General features: G+C 39.1%; 1 protein-coding gene across 2 annotated transcripts; it reads right to left on the bottom strand.

The window, feature by feature from the left end:
- Nucleotides 1-217: 217 nt before the first annotated feature.
- On the bottom strand, nt 218-13,719 carry OGFRL1 (opioid growth factor receptor like 1). 2 transcript variants are annotated; one of them, XM_090282652.1, is made up of 7 exons: nt 13,448-13,719; nt 9,007-9,093; nt 8,769-8,850; nt 5,999-6,077; nt 5,836-5,902; nt 5,583-5,728; nt 218-1,339 (listed from the first exon to the last, which is right to left on the bottom strand). In XM_090282652.1, the coding sequence occupies exons 1-7, from the start codon at nt 13,667-13,669 to the stop codon at nt 673-675; spliced, it is 1,350 nt and encodes a 449-aa protein (XP_090138778.1). In that variant the 5' UTR covers nt 13,670-13,719; the 3' UTR covers nt 218-672. The 2 variants fall into 2 exon arrangements, with proteins under 2 accessions (XP_090138778.1, XP_090138779.1); XM_090282653.1 differs by having other exon boundaries at nt 8,769-8,847.
- Nucleotides 13,720-22,668: the final 8,949 nt, after the last annotated feature.

The raw sequence follows: 22,668 nt of genomic DNA, 5'->3' as shown, positions 1-22,668 counted from the left end.
CCTCTGTTCCAGTTAAATTTCAATAGAGGAGTTTACCCGAAAGTACGCAAGGAATGCACGTGCTGGCTGACAAGAGGGTGGAGGAGGCAAGTGCAGAGAGAGGGGAAGAGGAAAAGACAGCAAGACTGACCAAGGGGCTGGGGAGATTATAGCTCCCCCCAAAATACCCATTTCATCTATAAGAACTTTAAAATAAACATGTTGAGATATTGTAATGAAAAAAAAATCCAAACTACTTCCTGCATACATTCAAGAAGACCAGATCTTCCAGCTTAAAAATAATTAACCCATAAGTCAGTCAAAGGTGTTGCAACATAATGAAATTATCCTCTTGGTTTCTTCGGGTAGACTGTGAACTCTCAAAAGAATTTCTTTGATATCCCAAATACTACATGATTATTTCCAGATACATAAAAATAACTGTTCAATAATTATTGTATACAGAATTTGTAAACTTACATCCTGTTACAGAACATATTCATTTATCAGGTTTTGTCTTAAAACATCTTATTAACACTTATTGTCATCCACAAAAAAAAAAAAAAAAAAATGCTTACAACATAAATCACACACAGATGGCTAAAATGTGGAATGTGGTCTCTGTTCCTTAGGATAAACTGGGCGGCAGTTTTCTCCTCCCTCACCTAAGCTGGTTTGTGGGTTTCTGATAATTCACTGTGACAGTGCATCATCCTGAGAACCTGTGTTTCCAGGATTTTCACAGTCTTTGTTATGACTTTCACCTTCTTCATCTGCTTCAGGAGGAGGTGCACTCTCCTTTTTCTCTGTAGGATTATTCGTTGTTTTCTCTGGCTGAGGATTTGAGCTCTCTGCACTCCCGTCCTTCTCCGCACTCCTCGGCCTGGCAGCTTCACTGCCAGCCTCTGCGCAGGGCCCGTCTCTCTCATCTCCAGGCTCTTGAGGTGCCACTTTTTTTTCTTCAGCTGTTTTGCTATTCACAGGAGCAGCTGAGGAGCAATTTTTGGAGTCCTTAGATTTTTTGTGCATAGAAGTTTGACTGTTATGACTGGAACTGGGAGGGGAAGGCATTTTCTGGGCTTTGCTTCCTTCTGACTCTTCCTTCCTAGGTGGACCCCAGATAAAATTCTCTGAAGGCGTGTAATGTTTCTGCGCGAACCGCAGGAGCTTTCTCCTTTCTCTTCTGTCTCTAATTGTATAAACAAAATACTCCAGAGCACTCTGTTTAATATTGGGAATAGTATTTTCCACAAGAGCTTCATGAAGAATAAATTTTACAAGAGGAGATTTAAAACTTTCATATCCAAGCTCACCAAGGCTTTTAAGAATACGGGTGATTCTTAAATAGTTGTGCTGGGACCTAGAAGAGAGGATTGAATAAAATGAGAGGGGGAGGTAACCAGGTGGAGGAAAGCAGGGGAATACAAACTACTGGGAAAATTTCTTTTATGGAACTGTAAACCATGGAAATAAGCCTTGTAATGACTTTACTAAAAGTCATGTTAGAGACATCATTAAGAAAAATAAATTAGAAGCTATAACTCAACATAATGCCAATCACATGAAACTCAAACATGTAATATATATACATTCTCCTTAAGTTCTTCATATTTGAAAAATATTTAATTAAAATTTATTCCCACTGCTATTGAATTGTTTGTTTCTTAAATACACTGAGAATGAGTGATCTACTAGAGTAATTATTTTCAACAACAGCAATGTACTGTACTTATCACAGGTGACCAATACTGAACCTAAACACAATATGAGGTATTTACTGAATGGCATGATTTGCAGTACGTATCAGCTGGTCAGCAAAATCTACCATATTAGCTAACTCTAAGGAAAGCAACAAAAACCACTCTACTTTGCTAGAACAATTCTGACAGAAGATGGAACACTGACTTATTCAGCAAAGCACAGTTTAATGGTTAGCAGCATGGGCTTTGGAGTCAGACCTGTGTTTACACACTGGCTCTGCCACTTACAGCTACGTAAAATGACGATGACTCGCCAAGGCTCGTATCCTCATTTGCTGAACTTCACTGGACTGTTGTAAGAATCAAATGAGTTGATAAATATGCAGGCCATGTAGAACTCAATAAATAAGAGACAGTATTTAACATTAACATTATTAGTTATTATTTTAAAATTTAGCATTAAGAACCACCATATTTGTGCCTATTCCAACTTTATAACTTAATCCTTTTCCATCCCTGACCTCTCTCTCTTCCTCTCTCCCACTGGCATTTTCCTTCCAATGACATTGATTCCAAAGATGCCTTTTTCCCCAGATTTCACTATCATCTTTCTCTGTCCCAATACTAAGGCCATTTCAGATTAATGCTTCCCAATCCCATTACATCACAATTAATAATCTACCTCCCCCACTTCACTCAACCCCAAAGCTAGTTGCCTTGTTACACATGCCTGGCTGCATCCTAAAGGAATCTTTAGGCACACATGGCAATCACGTGTTGTCATCAACGGCCCAGGAATTTGTTTCCCCAATACTGCAACACAACCATAGCCATCACTTATTTCTAACGTCCTAAAACCTACTTTACACCTCAGATGCTACACTTTATACCAGCATTGCATATATACGTGTCCTGATTTCCAAAAGTGTTTGGAATATTTCACTTAGAACTAACTAGCAAATTATTTGGGAAGAACAGAGAAGTGTGTTAATGAATTAGTTGACAGAAACGAGGGAGTGGTTCCAGGGTCTCATATTTTAATGAAAGAGTTTGTTTGGACAAAACAAAAGTCTTAAGCATCTGGGCTAACCAAACACTGGAAAAGAGAAGTCCAATAGTTTTTATCATCACCATCGTTCAGGATGTTTATCAAAAAAGTATTATCTGAATATTCAATTCTTTGAAGGCAAAGGGTAAAACATAACACAGATTATATTTCAGTCTTAGAAATCTGTACTTTTCTATAGTTAAGAAGTGTATTTTGAAACAATACAAATTTGGGTGGAATTCAGACAATGTGCCATTAATGGCAGAATTAACTTAGTTGTTAGGTTTCTGTAGATTCTGTATATTCTAAAAACTTAGTGATAAAACCCTTGGGCAACATCTGCCTCAAATCTACAATAAAAAAGAAGTATGAAAAAGTGAAAGAATATTTTAAAAATATTAATGATGAGTTATATGACACAAAATGTACTATTTTGCAACCAGCTTAATTTCACATATCAAGTCTAAGGTGAATGGCCAAAATAAAATTGCTGCTCACATGTATCTATATCTACACATTTTCCAATTAAAAATATTTATGTAATAGTAAAAAAGGACAAAAACTTGGGTTGAAAAGAATAAAGATCAGGATTATGGAACAAAATCATTTAAGAAAGAAACTGGGTGTTTCAATATGATTTGAAATAAATCTCACAAATAAAGACAAAATGGAAGAAAGAAGAGTAGCTAAAACCCTTTTAATATTATGAGCAGTCTTTGGGGTTATACAGCAGCTAAACAAGAGATGCTGTACTTCTAGACAGAGGTGAGGGCTCAAGTTTTCAGGAAGACCAAGTAGGTGAAGAGAGAATACACAAAAGGCAATAACCAGGAGACAGAAAATAAAAGATGGAGGAGATTCTAGAGTTTAAAATATAGCTCAGTCATCTAACATGGTTACAAATAAAATTGGAAATACATCTTAGTGACTGGTTTATATATCTGTATTGTCACATTTGAAAATACTTCACCTCTCTTAATCATGGTCATTCATTCACTGAATGTTATTTCATTCCACTTTCACTCAGTACTTTTTGTCTGTTGGGCTATTATAAATAAATAAAGTTCCCTACCTACTCTAAAAAGTTCAAGCTAGCATACAGATTAAAACACAAGTAAGTTATAATCTTTAAGGATAAATCAGAAAAGAACCCAGTTGAAGAAAGAAAAAGGAATAGAAGTCTTCCCTATAATTTGGTCACATCTAGTCAATTTAATGTTTTGGCAACTAAACCTCAAAGGGAAGTTGTTTTCTGGAAGATATTAAGGCAGTTAATCCACAGCTGGAAAAGCTCTGTGATATAAGCAGGGAAAGGAAACAGACAATGAATGGTGGAAGATAAGGGAGCTGGATGAGGTGAAGAAGTGAGACATGAGCTAGTTCAGGCTCTCCTCCCCTGACTCAGCCCAGGAGATCATTTAACTAAAACCTTCAGAAGGGCTCTGTTTCCAGCTGTCAATGAAAGGATCTGATGATATAACTGAGGATTTAAGGGGACAAACATGTTTGTTCATCATTTATTCATTCAACAAACATTTGCTAAACAAGATTGCTATTCTAACCAAAAACAAGTTGGAAACAGAGATTCTCTAAAATGGTGAACATGAGTACAGGAAAGATGAGATACTACTTGCCCCTCTCCAGAGATTTTCTTCTGCCATCCTTCAGGTCAACAAGCCACATGCATACAGCTTTCTTTGACAGCGTAACATAAGTGCTTAGAAACTTTATCCAGAGCTAGCAACCTGCATTGCTTAGGCAGAGGCTTAATATACTTCTGCTTTAAGTGCCCCATCTAATTCAAATTTAACTTGATTTATGAGTTAATGGATCTTCTAATCAGGACCATTAAGTTTCGTGCCCATATCTTCAGTATTTTAATACACGCCACCATTTTAACAGTGTTGAGTATAACTAATAAAGTAAAACACAGGCTTAAACAGTAATACTTATTTCACTAAAGCAAGATGAAAGTTCTAGAAACACACAAAAATTTTAGTTAATTGAGGCACAAAATTCTGATTTGTTTTGGATAAATAAAAATGTCTTAGGTAATGTTAGTTGTTGTTGTTTTTTCTTTTAGTACTTGCCCAGTTCAGCTTATTAACGTGTGCTAAAAAAATGTTTTAAAGCTGTTGGTTTTATAGTACAGCATTCATAAGTCACCCTATAATTAAAAGGGAAAAAAGCCAGTTTGCATGTAAAAAATAAATAAATAAATAAGAAAAATAAACTTTGGATATAAATATTAATGAAAGTTATAAATATCTAAGCAAAAGAAGCAAATCAATTCCAAATAAATTGTTAAAGTTTCCTTCATAGGATTTTAGATTTATTAACAAAAAATGGCCTTTAGTTTTTGACCTAAATAGCAAAGATTCTAATTTTGCCTCTTTTTTTAGTAATATGTATGAGAGTATCTGAGCCTTACAAAATGATTTTTATGTCATAGGCTTACATGGATTTAATGTAAGGCACCATGCTTGAGGAACAGACTGTGCCACAAGAAGCTTACAACCTAGTAGATGAAATTCAGGAAACTATATACGAACAATAACAATAAATGCCAAGACACACGGCATAAAAAGGGAAAGAGGCCACACTAGCTGTGGGCAGTGGAGAGGTTACAGGAAGAAACAGCTCTGAAGCTGAATAGTCGTATTTCTCCTTGAAATTTTATTCTTTTTTGTTGTTGTTTTGTTTTAGAAAATAGAGCAGGGAATAAAATGCATTTTAGACTAGCTTCTGAATTCAAGTTCCTGGCTTCATCTGGTAGTTGTTCCTATGTTCCAAAGAGAAATCCAACCATGGGAAAGTAACATGCTGGCCCAACGCAGAGCAAGGGCTTTACTTACTCATTCAGATGCTGAAACCTTTCCTGCCAGTTAACAGCCCGAGCGACATTTCCAGTTTTATCAATCAGTTTTATTCCAAAAAATTCTAACATCATTTTATAAGCCAGGAGAAATCTTTTAATTGCTTCTTTTGTTTTTTTGAATTCCTAATGAAAAGAAAAGTCAGCTGAAATGATTCAGAAGTTACCCAGCCAATAATACAATAGCAATATTATTTGGCTATCTCGTATAAAATAAAATGAGCTTGCATTACCTCAATTTCATATGTAGTTAGTTCTTTAGCATAAAAGTTCAAGCCTTGTTCTCTCAGGGGGAAAAGCCTATTTTTTAGAAAAATAATACTTTTATATTAATGTTGTCTGGAAAACATACATGATTAAATAGGACATGGTTCAAACAGATAACATGTAACTCACCATTGAATATAAGTGTGGTTGTGCTCCAGCTTTTCATAATCTCCTTTCCACTTATTTAGAACTTCTTCAATGTAAACACCTAAATAGCAAATATTTAGAAAATGAACCAGACATTTAAAACATTGTTGAAGGCATTTTAAGATTTATCACTTAAGCTTTATATTAAAACTTTTTAAATATTAATAACAGCACACAAAAACAAGGTTTTTAAAAGATGAATTCCCTATGCCATACACTTAATTACATAATAAGCCTAATTTTTTTGAAAAGCAACACCTCAAATTGCAGGAAGCTCTACTAAACAGTTACTGTAACATAGAGGTTGGCAAACTGTAGTCTGATATCTGTTTTGTAAATAAAGTTTTATTGGAATACAGCCATGCACAAATGAATAAAATTCATTTATGTATTTACACTAGAATAGTAGAGTTTAGTAGTTGCAACAGAGACCACACGGCCCACAAAGCTGAAAATTTTTACTATCTGGCCCTGTACAGAAAAAGTTTAGAATACAGTCCCTGCCCTAAAGAGTCATATAGTTCTTTAAATACCAGATAAGATCAAATTTAAATGAATCCCAAGGAAAAAGAAAGAAAAGAGTGAGGAAGAGAAACAGAAGGAAACAAGCAAGGAAAAGGAGAAAGGAGGAATAAAAAAAATGTAAGAACAAGATGTTGACTGCCTACTATATGTTGGGCTCATATTATATTCAATATGTGATATATGTCATCTACCTTTATCTTCACAGAACTCTCCCAAATCACTGTTATCTCCATTTTACTAATGAGGAAATTGTATTATTTGTTCAAAGTCACACACTAACAAAACAATAAATGGAAGAAGAGAATACAGGTCTCTCTGGTTTCAAAAAGTAAGCGCTCTTTACCACATTCTATTATTTACCTGTAAGAACTTCTTATAACAAAATCCTCCTGCTTAAATCTGTCTAGGTCCTTTTAATTGACTATGTGGTCACTTAGTCAATCTTACAGAAAAAATAACAACAACATAATATTTCTCTAAATATAACTCATTTTTTGTTTCTTCCAGAAATCACCAGTTTCTAGTAGATCATTCTCAAAAGGTTTGGTAAAAAGTTGTTTTTGAATCATACTGTTGGCTTTATCAGCACATTGAAACCATTTACCTCCATAGTTTTCCATTTGTTTTCCCTTCCACTACCCCTCCTCTTATTTAATAAGTAAAATACATTATTATGAGCTTATGCTTACTGCCATGCTGTGTGTGTGTGTGTGCGCGCACGCACACATACTAGGGAAGAAAGTGTGTAATGTGACCTTAGCTAAAATTTCTGACCCCCACCTACCTTACAAGATTTCCAAATAAATTTTGTGACAAAGATTACAAAAACATGAATGTATTTCTTAAGTTATTGCTTCAAGTTAATCCACTATTAGAAATATAAAAAAATAATTCGGTTAGATACTGTCAATATGTCTGTGTTCAATGTTTTCACTATTTGAAGGTACTCCTTTAGGTAAATTTTAGTAAACTTCAAGTAAGAGTCAAATTAACAATCTATCATTGCATTTCATCAAAAAGTTTTCTTACTCCAAGTTTCAAAAAAAATACTAATAGTTTAATATTATTTCAATTAGTAAATAAAGCAGTGTGTTTCTATAACCAGTCAATTCAACAGAGCATTTTAATCCAGAGGTTTCCCTCCAAACCAGAGCAGATTTGTGGGACACCAGACAGTTAACTGAAGACAAGTAGATCTAGCCATCTCAGCAATGTAAGTCCTAACTCCCAACTGGTGTATTTCTCAGTTCACAGCACAGCGAATTGCGTCTCCAAACACTCCACCCAGCCTTTAGAGGTCCTGCTACTTGAAAGATTTGCAATCCATGACCCTCATTCCTGACTCACATTGCTGTGGTTTTGGCTCAATTTCCACTGAGAGCAAAGGGCAATAGCCAGGGCCATTTAGGCCCCTCAGAGAGATAAGGGCTCTATGGAGAGAAGCCAGATTTGCTGATTTTACCTGGATAAAATTAGGAGCCCACCATGAGTCACAGCACCATGCCTCAGTGAAATATGGATCCTTCAACAGCAGGTTTAGGAAGAAGGATCCTAGGAGGGCAATTGTGGATATGAAGGAGGAGCCAAGCTATTTGGGAAAGCTGAATGGAGACTTACTGTATGTGTAGCAGTTCCCTTCCCAGGTAGGATACTGGAATACTGAACTAGAATTGTTATAGCTCCCTGACTCCTGAATCTTAAAGTCTGCAGGAAAGATAATTCTAAAATAAACATCACTTTTCAATTATGTTCCAAATAATTTTCAGGTACGACACCATGGAAAGAATACTGAACTCTAGAACCTAGACCCAACTCTACATAAGAGTGACCCAACAAGTCAGTCATTCAAGATGTAACAACTAGTGACCTTAATGTTTTAAATGAAGAAGCTGAATCTGACCACTAAAATCCTTAATAATTAATTTTCTATGGTTTTTAAAATGTCCTCTCCTTTCCACTCACAATAATGGCCCCCACTACCTTTCATTAGATAAGAGCCACTATAAACAGGTGATGGGACGGTATTGCTATTCCTCCAGAATTTGCCAAGTGGATATTAACAATTTTCGAGTCTTAGGACTTTGGGGACACATTAGACTGCACAGCAAAGTAAATCCAGTGCATGAACAAATGCATTGAGAATGTACTGACCATGGAATAAACAAAGAAGAACTAGGTGTACTCATTACTTAGACTTTGCTTCTTACCAGTGTAACAGATTACTCACCATCTGGCTTAAATGGAATTTTATTCTTATAAAAGCGAAGATTGCTCAAGTCATTTTGATATCGGATATCTTTGAAGTTCTGCTAAAGGAAAAAATAAATCAATCTCCAGCATATGGACACATGTAAAAAAGCACAAAGACCCTTCTTGCATGTTTGCTCATTGGCACCACAAAATAGGAAAAACAGAAGGGAAATATTTATATTCATTTTACAGAAAAAAAGCATTCCATCTCTTACTGGGTACTGGTGTCGATATTTGTACAAATCCCTCGCAGCATAAAAACTTCTCTTTGGTTTGGCAGCTGCTTCAGTGGAATCAGCACCCTAAAATAAAAAGTGAAATTCAATTCACGTGTTGAAGCAGGATTATTTCACTGAGAAATTTCCAGAACAAACTTAAAACAATGAACTTCTATAAAGAAAGCCGGAAAAGTGTCAAGCTGTTCAGATTACTGAAAATGTTATAAATGTCCTTTTAATATTGTTTACTAACAACACTGGTTGGCATTCTAGCTTTCTGATTTGAACCCAATAACATTTTTCCTAAACATTTTGCTAAATAAAAATATTATTCACCAAAAGCATACAGAGGCTACATGTTACAGAGCAATATCCATCAGAAATAGAAATCAAAATGAATTTAAAACATATATTTTACCATAGGTTACACAAGTGTTTCTCTGACAAAAAACTTATTTTAGAATATTATACATAATACTAAAAAGTGTTAAGATAATAAATCAGTTCTACATAGAAATTTGTCATTAATTTTGCAAATTTAGCTTCATTGGGGAATCAAGTAATTTATGTAAGAAAAAGCTTTCAAAACAAACTAAATAGCTTTCTAAACTCCATCCTGCATAGCGCCATAATAAGCACACAAAGGCATGAGTAATCTGTTAATTCACTGATAATACAATGTAATATCAACAAATTTAAAATATATACAAAGAAATGAAAAGCTCTCAAATGGAATGAGCTTCAGATTGTAATGACTTATATGTAGTAGTTTATTCATACTATTTGTATTCTACAGAAAATTCCCACCACCATGAAGTAATTTTTAAAATTAAGATATAGGTCAATGTAATTGATTTGCATTTGATATGTATACGAAATAGTACTATAGTGTATAAGTGCTTCATATCCAGTGTCTCCCAGAAGGACAATGACACTGATGACAATGACAACCCTTTTCTCAGCATCCTCTACCCCCATCTGTATTAATAGACTGGTATCCTGTAAGCAATTTTTGAACATTTTTGAAGTGGTGTGATTCTCACTATTACTACAAATACAGAGATACTTTAACACCACATTCTCTGATGTTTAACATTAACTACTCTGTCATGTTACATAAGGAAAAAAAAGTTTTAAATCTGGTCCTTGCCACACGTTTCAAAATAGCTCTGCCTGGCAAGTTTCTGAATCTATTTAGCCTGAGCTACAACCATATGAATCATCATCCTACATTTGTATAGAAAGCACTTTTGCATTTACAAAGTACTTACATGTATATTACTTCATTTGACTAATACTGACACATGGCTGTCAGTATTAGTGTTCCCATCTTACAAATAAGGTAACCTGGGCTTAGAGAAGTTGAACAAGACCCAGAGCTCAATGACAGCAAAGGAACTAGAATCCCATGCTCTCAGTCCAACTGATAAGGTACAAATCAATTTCAACTCCACTAAAAGTAAAGGATCACTACAGAAACCTTGGTATACAGTAGTCCCTCTCTATGCTGCAGTTCACTTATCGCGGCCTCACTGTATCGCGGGATTTTTAAAAATATTATATTTAATTATTTATCGCGGATTTTTCGCTATATCACGGGATTTTGCGGTACTGTATACGCATGTTGTTAAAGTTACATAGGTTTAAGAGTGTAGAATATATTTAAGAACATAAGTAGTGTTTATAAAAGTGTGAAAAAGGTTAGTAAGGGACTGGGAATGGTTTATAAGTGTGTGGGAAGGGTTTATAAAGCCTTAAAATATATATATATATAAATACTAAAATAAAGGTAAGGTTCCTACTTCGCGGATTTTCACCTATTACGATGGGGGTGGGGGTGGGGTCTAGAAAGTAATACCTGCCGTAAGTGAGGGAATACTGTAATTTCAACAGCCCAAGACTTGAAAGCAGGAGATTTGGGCTCAGCCTCAACTATGCTACTTATTTGTGAGGCTTTCAGCAAATCACTTAACTGAATCTTAGTTTTATTATATGTGAAAAGAAGGCAATGACTCATGCCCTACCTAATGCCCAGGATTATCATGAGAAAGACTGCCCCCTTCAACTTCTAGCATCCATCCCTGCTCCTCCAACTTCTGCTCCTTTTGCACTCTCTATCTCAGCCCTTTTCAACTGCTCAGGCAACGATTTTGTTCCTTAGCATACTGTTCTGATTTCCTGTATTATCAAAATGTCCTTCTCTTCAGGCTCATTTCTCTCAGCAAATGGTGCTGTAGCACCTCTAATCTTAAACATACACAATCTTCGTTGGTCCAAACCCCCCTCAATTACAGATTCATAGTTCTTCTCCCTTTTATAGTAAAACATCACCAAAGAGTTGTTCATACTCCCTGTCTCCTTCTTTTCTTCTCTTCTCCCCCATGACCCACCACAACCAGGCTTTCATCCTCAGCATTTCATCAAAACAGCACTTGGAACGTCACTCACAAATCTTCATCTTAATAAACGATTTGATTTCTCAGTCAGTGCTCAATTCAGGGGACCTCTGAGCAGCATTGAGCCAATTAATGCCTCCCTCCTTCCTGGAACACTGTCAGATAGCACACCTCCCCTGGTTTTCTTCTACCTCATTGTTCATCCCTTGTCAGCCCCTCTTTGGCTCCTTCTCCTCCTCACATGCTCTAAACTGAGGAGTGTCCAAGGCTTAGTCCTCATTCTTCATCACTCCTTGATGACCAGGTATCTTTCCATGACTTTAATTCCAGCCCTAGACCAGGTTCCATTCACAGGTGTAATTAACCACTCAACTTTGATGGCCAAAAAGAGTATCAAACTCAAGATAATTTTTTATTTAACCTCTGAAGCTGCTTTCTCCCTAGACTTCCCCATCTGTGTTAATGGCATCATCACTTGTCAAATATTCACTTGTATTAGGAGGTGGCAAGAAGTTGTCAGTCTGAGATATACTTTAAAGGTAGCTCCAGTAGTACTTGCAAATGAATTGACTGTGTGAGTAGGGAAAATATGGGGTTGATAGTCAAAATGCAAAATTAAAAAGTAGAAGTTACATAGTGATACCAACAATGAAAGTTATTCATTAAAGGGAAAAAGGGAGGGCTGGTATGGTCTACCATTTACTGGGGTTGCAATGAATTGATTGAAGGATTAATTATCAAATTGGTTTATACAGATGCACGTGGTTAGTTGGACTGCATTTGAGCCGGTGTGTTTTGATACCAAACTTTGTTAGAAGGTTAATTAATTGGGAGGTGAGTGGGAGTAGAAGGAAAAACATGGAATACAGTGTCTAGTACTTTTGCCGGGTTGAATTCGCAATGTAAAATGACCCAGCAGCAAACCAGAACACAAGGGTCAGAGCAATATTCACAATTCCAGCAGGTTAAAGATTCTGCCGTTGGTATTAGATATACTAGGGTTTGCATCATTCTCTCATCTTCTCTATCGAGGCCTGTTTTCTCTAAAATGAAGATTAAAAACGGCAACTCCCACATCCCCAAATTGCAGCAAATTGAAATAACTTGTTTAGCATAGAGCCTGCACTAATACTGTTTCCTTCTGACCTAAACAGAGATGATCAACAAGCTGTATGAGGCAGCCTTAGCTGTAATATTTAGGAGGTGATTCCTCCCCTCTAGCAAAGAACCCTGTGATCACATGCGACTTGGCGCTCCTTTTTTTTCACCTTTGCTTTCCCACGGCTGATCAAGAGGAGGGCCTAATGCAGAACCACAAACCTTAAATACCGCCACGCGCAATTCCTCATAGGGTTAGCTATACAGTTCAGAAGTTTTCTTAATTATTTTCAGTTCCATCAGCCGTTACAAGGGATATTTATCTCTTTACTAACATCTCCTCCAAATTGTGTTAGGCAAATGATTTAAGCCCGGTTGAATCAACAAGTCTTCTAGGTGAAATAAGCGTTTTGAAGAGTGCCCTGAACTCCGTTGAAAAGCCTTACTTGAGGAAAACACTGAGACGTTTTAACTTCGGATGGGGACCTTCTACGATACTTTTAGTGGCTTTAGACCCCCCCCCCCCCTGTAAGGAAGAGTGCTCGCTACTGATCAACTGCAGTCCAGCCTTATTCTGGGTAATTTTTACCAATAACACGTACTAGACCGGTTGCCACAATTCTCTATTTTTAGACAGGTTCCTTCCACCCCACCTTCACACCACCCAGCTGCGCTGCAGAGGCAAAGAAAACACCCGTTCAAGTTGGGCTCTCCCTTGAGGGACTTCCTTGTCATGCCCACGATCAGGCCCCATGTTGGCAGCGATCAGCCGCGGCGCCACCGGCCACCGCAGGCCGCCGGGTCCGCGGGGCAGCAGGGCGGCGAGCGGCCCGGGGGGAGGTCTGGCCGGCACGGAGCTAGCTTCTCTCGCCCGCGACGTCCTTCCTCCCGGCGCCGGGCAAGGACGCCCCGGCCCAGCCCGAGGCCACCACGGGGCCGCGTACCTGCTCGGAGCGCGCCGCCTCGGCGTCCTCGTCGGGCGCGGGACTGGCGTGGGAACGCCCGCCGGCTCGCTCCGGGGACTGCGCGGGCTGCTCGGGCTCCTGCCCCGGGCCCTCGCCGCCGCCGCCGTCCGGCTCGGGCTCCGAGTCCGTCTGCCAGGTGGAGTCGCAGTCCTCCACGGTGGCGGGCTCGCGGAAGCTGACTCCGCCGAGCAGGTTGCCCATTGAAGAGGCCGTCAGCGGGCGCAGGGCGCGGGGCTGCGGGGCTGCGGGGCTGCGGGGCGCCAGGCGCGGGCTGCGGCAGGCGCGTTAGGGCCGAGGCATGGCCGCGGCGAGGGCGCTGGGCGGCAGCCTGGGCGCACCGGCCGCCACACTGCCTCAGCACGCCGAGCGGCAGACCGGCACACTCGCGGGGAGGAGCCGGCGGCCCCGGGACCGCCGCCGCCGCCAACGCTTGAACCCGCCCATCTGGTTTCTTCTCTCCCCTCGGGCGGGAGCCCGCGCCAGACCGGAGCCCTCGGGAGTGAATTGCCAACCGGGCCTGAGCGCCTCCGCCCACAGCTCCGGGGACACGCCTCACTTTCCACTCGGCACCCCGCTCCCAGGCCTGCTAGCGTTCGGCCTTTCAGGTCCCCTGGGGTGGATCAGGGTTGCTGCTTACCCGGCCCATCCCCCCACCCCCACTCCCGCCCTTCGGCAGGGAATACTGGCTTGAGGCTCCTTGCATCTGAGCCGGAGCAGTGACTGAGGTCGCCCGGCTCAGGAGGGCGGGCTCGGGTGGACCTGATATTAAGGAGGTGTCACCGTCCGCAAGCAAGTCCCGTCCACAGCCTCTCCCCGTCTCCCTGCTGGTCCAAGAGGAAGATAAATTAGCTGCAGCAGCAGAAGGCAAAGGTTAATGGTGACCAGGTACCATATAGACAGAAAATCCAAACCATGAAGACTGCATTTAGGGCAGCCATCTGGAGTCCCTGTGGTCGAAATAAAGTCAAAGTTGTCACCTCGTCTAATAAGCAAAATTCTCTCCAAACAAAAACAGCAACAACGACTAGACTTTCACATTGGTCTGTGGGCAGTTTCACTAACACCTGCTCCGAATGGGTACTCTGAGTAGAAATAAAAACTCAATCCTTGGCCCCTTGGTCTGTTCTGTATATGAAAGGTAGGGAGGTAGGGGGGATTGGAAGGGGTGAGGAGAGGGCGGGACTTATTATAGAAGTACTTAAAGCTAAAACAGCATGATCAAATAAGTGGCCCAGAGAAAAAAGACTACTGTAAACTTTGTGTTATGACCTTGTAACTAGAAGGAAAACCTCTGGAAGGCAGCCATGTCTGTGTTCGGAACTTGGTAGGTACTCAGTAAACACTTGTTGACTATCATTAGATCTAGGTTAGATATACAAGATTAAAATGGTGCACTTGAAATAGTTTCTTTTTTATGTTTCATGATAAAATGGGATTCTGAATCAAGGTCTGCTGGGCTGTTTCTAGGGGAAGAATCAGGTGACCAGGATGCTCACTGCACAGATAAGTCAGCAGGAGATCCCAGCTGTGGCTCTGTCCGTAATCAGCTTCTGACCTAAATTTCCTCATCTGTAGAACAGGACCAGATTTTATCCCTGGTGCCCCTTGCAGCTCTCATTTTGTATGACCCATGACTGGGAAAAGCTCTAAAACTAGTAAATAATAGACACCAGACACACACACAAACTTTTTGGTCATCATGACTTAGTGAAGAAGAAATGGAGCGGCAGTATAATACCTGAATCTAACTGCTCATATCCGGGGATTTGGAATCATATTCCATTGGCAGAGGACCAGAACACATTGCAAAAGCAAATGCTATCCATCACCATTAACACTGCAGACATAGAAAGTCTGGGGATAATTGCTGTGCCCAGGTGCTCCATCAGTTGATTTAGGTGAACATAGGTTAACGGTGGCCTTTTATTCTTTGCCTGCCTCCCATTGAGAGGAAGAGTCAAATTCCCCTCCTCTTGAATCAGGGGCTAAACTCAGTTTCTTGCTTCAGAAACTAGAATAAGAGGATTTTCAAAAATAAAATATCTGGAATTTTCAAGGGTAAGCTATAAGGAAACCTGCATCTTCTACTCATGTCTTTTGGAACATACTCTCGGGTAGCCCTGAGCTGCCATGGAAGAAGTTCACCCACCTTGAGACTGCCATGTGAGAAAGGCCACAACGCATTTCTTTTGGTCACTAGTGCCAGCTGAACCCTGCCTTCCAGCATCCTCTGCTGAATCCTGCTGGTTTTTATTCTATCCTCCAGATCAGCCCACCCACCAGCTGAATACCTCCCAGTGACCTTATTGATGCCATATGAAACAAAGGAACTACCCAGCAGATCCCTGCTCAAATTCCTGACCCTCAAAATAGTGAAATATAATAAATGGCTGTTGTTTGAAATCACTAAATTTTGCAGTAGTTTCTTATCCAGTAATAGATAATAGAACAGTGAAAAGTATCTATGTAAGCCCCTGTGTGTTTGTGTATATAACTACTGCAATTAAATTCTTAACCTTTTCCACCACCTCTTAGCAAATTTTAATAGGGCTATAGATTTTTTTGCCAAGTTGTGCAATATATTTTCTAAAGAACATAGTTTTACATGAAGTAGTACAACAACCTTAAGTGATAATTTTAAAAAGTAAATTTAGAGCAATAATTGATCACAGTGTGTCCAATTTATGTATTTAAGAAAGTTTATTCTGGAGGTCTCTCATCTCTAGGTTTTGTACACAGAAATTACTTTATCTGAAAACTTAAAATTTTTCATTATCCCTATCTTTGAAAATATTTTGTATTCCTGCATTAACACTAAAGAAGTATGTCTTTGCTCCATACAAAAAAATTCAGTGCTGGGCATATATTAATTTATTAATATATAATTTATCCAATATGTCTTCAAAGAACATTGAATTCAACTATAGTATATATTTATATGAAACAAGGAGAAACTACTGTCACAATTATATATTATAAAGTATAACTGCTGATTGCTTACATCCAAAATCTACCCTAAGCTATACAAATACTATAATCATGCTTCAGGGTAACTGTTTTCAACCTTATCATGCTTTAGTCATGTCCTTGATAGGTGAGGCCATTGTAGGAAGGAACCTATGCTCCAGGCACACAACTTTTGGGATAGAACCAAAAACGCATTTAGCATATATTAAATTTTTAAATAGTGACTTGTGTATTAGGGAAGTTCAGAGAGAAAGTTTATTGTTATATAATTGAGAGTCTTTCAAATACAAGGAAAGGGTAGGTCGAAGCTCAGGAGTTAAATTCTCAGTAGCTCCTAGGAAGTTAGGACCTATGGAGAAAAAAAATAGTATTATAAAAATATCACCACCTTTTTTCAAAAGCAACCTTATTTCTATTATTTCTGGTAGTCCTTTCTGCTGTTTTTATTATTTTGTAGTAAAATAAAAGCATAGAGAGTAGATAACTGATGTCATCCCCAGACATGAGAGGTTGGGACCACCCTGGTTGCACACATTAGGTGCCTTCTGCAGCCTTTTCAGGCCACTAAAATATTGGCTAATACCCCAAAGCAATAATGTACTGTGTTGCATTAAAACTAAGAAGCTGTTGATTCTAAAATGCATCTTATTTTAAAGACATTTAAATTTGAAAAATATTCTATTTCACAATCCATGCAATATTGTGGTTTGCTAAGAGAAGTTTAACATTTTTAAAGGACTAATTTATTTCTAAGAAATAGTTTTCAATTCAAAGGCCAATTTTAGATTCATTTTCAACACTGAGTATTTTCACTGCTTAAAGCCATTTATACCAATCATACTAAAGTTATTAATAAAGCAATGGTAAAACATGCATAGAATTTATTAATGTAAAGTATGATATCAGTGAAGGCAAGTTTAAATTAATATGATAATTTTAGTAATAAATTATAATTTGCCTAGCTAAATTCAGCCTGTAGACTAAAAATTGAGCTATGTTTTAATTTTAAAAATAATAACATTTGTTCAGTAACAATGTTTGGATTCCTTATTTGAACAATGAGCAGCATTTAGACCCATCTTTGGGATTTTGTATTCAATTCAAGATACTGAACTGTAAAGATCCTTTGTAGCCACATTTCAATAAAACAAATATTCAAATTTTTAAAAAGAAAATTTATATAAATGTTATGAAATACAGGAACTTTGACCTCAATAAAAAAAAAGAGGAAATTTTGCCTATCCCCTTCAAAGTTATTGCTTATTTTCTGTAAGTAATAACAGATATGTATCCCCAAATTTCCTTTTTTCTAATTATTGCCATTAAATATTTATTATTATTTTATATTATTCTTATTCTTGGCCCTTTAAATTTATCTGATCACTTAAGAGCATTACAATAAATGAGAAGTGGTTATGAAAACACATTCTGGATTTTTCTTCAACTCAGAATGGCACTTGTCATTAAATCTACAGCCAAGGACTATATGATTTTTCTGGGTTCCTCCAGGCTTCCTCGGAGTTTCTGCCCTTCTCTTTCACAGTTAATTTTAACTTGTGAAAAGACTTCAGGAGGCATATGGTAGGAATGAATCTCCTCCAGGCTACTCAGAGCAGTTGCCCCTAGGACACATCAGAACCAGAAGAGAGGTAGGCTGTCACTGAGCCCAGGGACACACCAGAGGGCATGCGGAGAGACCTGAAAGCAAACATTTGGCTGTTCATCCCAGGACTTGATGGCAGTCTTGATACACCAGAGGAGCCATGTCATGTTCCTGCCCAAGGATGAGTACAGGCTTCTTACTCGTTAACCACGCCCAGACTCTGGTCTGGACTTCTGTGAGATGTGGGTGCTGTTTGGAGGCATTAAAAAATAATTTCTCATACAGTGTCAGCAACTCCATCAGGAGAAAATGAAGACATGGGTGTATGTGGCAAGGAGAGGTACTATTTATCCAGATGGCCATCTCTTCAAAGACAGTCACATCCTATTCGGAAACAATTGTTTCTTCTGGCCTTCATAGTTTACGATTACCTTTTAGAAGAGTGCTGAGTTAGTTTCTGTCTCAGTTTTAAACTTTATTTTCAAATGGCTATTCATCTATTCTACCCAGTTTCTGAAACAGCCATAGTGAGCCTCACTTCCTGTTATTCATGGCCTTGAAAAGTCCCCTCCCACAATGGATGAGGGCAATATATAGTTCCAGAACCATCTCTATTATTATTTAGGTTGTTAGAATGTTTTGCTAGTAAAAACAACCATGAAGCTATTACCAATGAATGTATCTAATAAAAATTATCCTTGTAATAGTTAAAAGTATTATAGTCTGATATTTAAAGGATATTTTCCTTTTAAATGTATTAAGTGCCTTTGATATTAAAATAAGGGTTGCAAAAAATTGCAGGTGTTCAATAAACACTTTTTTAATATGCTTTATTGATTATGCTGTTAGAGTTGTCCCAATTTCTTTTCCTTTTTTTCCCTTCCACCCAGTGACCCCCCCTCCAGTTGTCCCCTCCCTTAGTCCATGCCCATTGGTTGTGCATATAGTTTTCTCAAAATCTTTCTATCTAGTCCACTCCCTCCTTCTATGCTTTTTTATTCTCGTATCTTCTTCCTCCATTTCCCCCCTTCCTCCTCCCCGCTGACCTCCCCCAATATGTTCCCCATACCTATACTTCTTTTCCCACTCTCATTGCCTATTTAGTTTGCCTTGTTTCGATTCCCTATCTTCTGTTGTTTGTTGTTGTAATACAGCTTTCATTTTAATGTTCATGGTTTTGATCCTCTTTCTCCTAAACCAGTCCCTTTAAAATGTCATATAACAGTGGTTTGGATCTGATGAACTCCTTCAGTTTTACTTTGTCCTGGAAGCACTTTCTCTGCCCTTCTATTCTGAATGACAGCTTCGCTGGATAGAGTATTCGTGGTTGTAGGTTTTTGCTTTTCATTACTTTGAATATGTCTTGCCAGTCCCTTCATGCCTGCAGAGTTTCTTTTGAGAAATCAGCTGAGAGTCTTATTGGGACCCCTTTGTACGTAATTCTCTTCTTCTCTCTTGCTGCTTTTACGATTCTCTCTTTATCCTTAATTTTTGACATTTTTATTATAATGTGTCATGGTGTGGTTCTCCCTTGGTCCAGTTTTTTTGGAACTCTCTGTGCTTCCTGGACCCATAAGTCTATTTCCTTCCCCAAGTTAGGGAAGTTCTGCTTCAATATTTTCTCACATAATTTTTCAATTTATAGTTGTTCTTCTTTACCTTCTGGTAACCCTACGATTCGGATGTTGGCCTGCTTATAGCTGTCCCATAGGTTTCTGAGCCTTTCCTCATTTTCCTCACTTTTTGTTTCCTCTTTCTGCACTGGTTGACTGTTTGTTCCTTCCCTATGTTCCGATTTGTTGATTTGATCCCTGGTTTTCTTTCCCTCACCACTTGTTTCATATGTGTTTTCATTCATTTCAACAAGACTAGCCTTCATTCCTTCCCCATCTTGTTTAAGATCTGCTGTCAGGTCTATAAGCATTTTTATAACCATAGCTCTGAACTGTGCCTCAGAAAGATTTCCTATCTGCTGATCCATTATTTCAGATATTTGCTGTCTGGTCAGCTGTGTCACCGGGATCTCTATCATGATCTCTGCCATCTTAACAGTTTTGTGTTTACCTTTTGCTTCCTGGGCGGGGCTGTCACACCTCCTACAGTATAGGGGGCAGAGCCCTGTGCACTCATCACTACCAGGTGACCCTTCTCACCACGCTGTGGCATTTTGTGTGGGAGTGGGGGTCAAAGATGGATTTTTGCCATTTACTCTCCGCTGAGAGACTGGGAGCTTCTTCCTCCATCCCCACCCCCTCTGGCCTTCGCAGTCCGAGGCAATGGGGGTCTGCCTTCCCTGGCATTGGAATCATGAGCTAATGGGTCTGGTCTACAGCCAGGGGTGCTCCCCAGGTGTTTCTCACCTCTTTTTAAATATGGGTGTCTGTGCTTACCGCCATCTCACCACCGCCGTCGCTGCAGCTGCTGCCACCAGCACAGCTTGACCTCTCTGCCCTGGCTTTGCCCCTCCTACCTGTCTGGACGAGCACCACTTCTTTATAACTTCATATGTTGAACTTCCATGTAGCTTTATTTTCTGGAACTTGTGGTTATTTCTAGCTTTGCAGTAGATGTATTCCTTCTTAGTTGTGGAGGGAGATGGAGTGTGTCAGTCTAGGCCTCCATCTTGGCCAGAAGTCCAATAAACACTTTTTAAAGTTATTACAAACATATAAAAATGATAGCTGAAATATTAATGAGTTAAAGATAATAATTATATAACAATGTGCGTAGTACCAGGTAATAAAATAGTAATTATGATAGTGATTATAATAGCTATAAATTAAACAATCAATTCTAGGTATAATGGCAATCATATTAATTAGTTTAAAATGTACTGTTAAGTGTTCAGAAAGGACAGAGATTGTAAAGAGAACTTGTACCTACTTGAGGATATGCTGTTGTGGAATAATGCCAAGTGGTGATATGACTAGCATAAGGCTCTATGAATTTGCTTATACATGTCTTCCCAGCACACAGGCTTGTACAGAGTTGAAAATTTCAAACAACAACTTACAAGACACCTTTGATCCCCAAACTGAGGGTAAGGTATTGGGACTTGCCATAAAAACTCAATATATACTATATATCTCTAATACGTCTTACTCTCTGTAAGACATTAAATATGTACTTATTGAATGCCTTTGAGTTCATCTACTGTAGCAAAAATAAAGCCAAGTAAACAATATAAATCCAATTTCTGGAGAAAGACAAAACCTCATAGGCAGGGTGACAGAATGTTGATATATGTGACATTCTAGATGTCAAAGACACTCCCACAACATTCCTAGATTGCACGTAAAACAACAGGAAAATGACAAATTTTCAGGATAGTCCATTGAAACTAAAATCAATCCTCACTGCTTTGAACTGGGCATCCAACTAACACAGACCAATTGTGAGTTACTTACCAACCTAGGGCAACTATAAGCTGAATGTATAGTGTGTGTGTCATGTGTGTGCAGTTGAATTTTTTTATTAGTATAGATGTAAAAAATCATATATTTGGCTCAGGGATGTAGAGAGCTTAAAAGAATGTCACTTATTCATCACTCATGACAAAAAACTGTCAAACTGACTGCAAGTGCATCAATAGTTTTGAACCTGTCAGAGAGCTGAAGTCACAGAATAACCACTGGCCCCAAATCTAAGGAGACACAGGTCTCTGCATGGAGAGACAAGACATGACCACTTGCTTGTCTGGTGCAGACACAATGAGACACTGGTGGTGGAAGAGCTCAGCCAGAAAAGTTAACAAATTGGTAAAGGCTGATTGTGTCTGGGAGCTGCAGATAAGGGAATGTTTGCACCCTTGTGCAAGCTCTTCTGCTAGAACCCCACACAGAATACTGAGAAAGCATCCCCCATCTTGGAGGCCTGAGAAGCCAAATAGCAGCCTCTGCTGAAAGAATGAGAAACCCCCGATAGGACCTTTCTCCGGTACCTCACCAATAGAACAAAAGACTTAATCTATTGCAGAAGATAACAATTTTTGTCGCTGAAAAAGGGAACAGAAAATAATTCTTCCACTACTAGTTCCAGTTTCCCTGGAACAGACAATGGACTTTCAGTGCTGAAACTAGGAAGGTCCTTGGCACACTAGGAGGAGGTGGTCTTCCAAACCCTGAGTGGCACTCTGGAATACCTCTGGGCACACAGCTGCAGGCAAGGGAGGAACTGGAGTAAAGAGAAGACCACACCCATCAGACAGTGCCTGCCTAAGACTGAGGCTTACTAACAATAGAGAACTCCCTTTCCCCACTGCTGAGCCTATAAACTGAGTAACAAGTGGCAGTGAGATATTGCTAGAAAAGGGCCCAAGAGTGTGGAGACAGACCCTCTGTGATGTTCAGCATGAAGAGAAGACCGAATGCTGAGGGTGAAGCAGACAGTGAGAGAAACTACCAGCAAACCAGACCCCCAACTGAAACACAAGGCGTCACTAAAGGAATTTGATGCCTGTGGCACACTGAGGGGACCCACTGTGCCGAGGAAGGGAATCTCAAACTCAACCCAACTCCTAACTCATTTTGCACACTAAGATTCTAGAAGAAAAACAGGTATATGCTTTTCCAGGCATAAAATCTATTTTCCTCATCTCTATTCTCCTAAACAAACTGTCTAGCTTTCAAAA

Source organism: Furipterus horrens, unplaced genomic scaffold (genome assembly GCF_987537825.1).
Source record: "Furipterus horrens unplaced genomic scaffold, mFurHor1.1.pri manual_scaffold_6, whole genome shotgun sequence".
NCBI classification, from domain to species: domain Eukaryota; kingdom Metazoa; phylum Chordata; class Mammalia; order Chiroptera; family Furipteridae; genus Furipterus; species Furipterus horrens.
This window is presented reverse-complemented; position numbering and strand designations above follow the sequence as displayed.

What these genes read in the sequence shown, in the direction of transcription:
- OGFRL1 (XM_090282652.1), bottom strand. Translation starts at nt 13,669, where the DNA reads ATGGGCAACCTGCTCGGCGGAGTCAGCTTCCGCGAGCCCGCCACCGTG. An exon ending in AACCACACTTATATTCAATG is followed by an intron (nt 5,903 to 5,998) that starts GTGAGTTACATG and finishes TCTAAAAAATAG; the next exon opens with GCTTTTCCCCCTGAGAGAAC. An exon ending in TAACTACATATGAAATTGAG is followed by an intron (nt 5,729 to 5,835) that starts GTAATGCAAGCT and finishes TCTTTTCATTAG; the next exon opens with GAATTCAAAAAAACAAAAGA.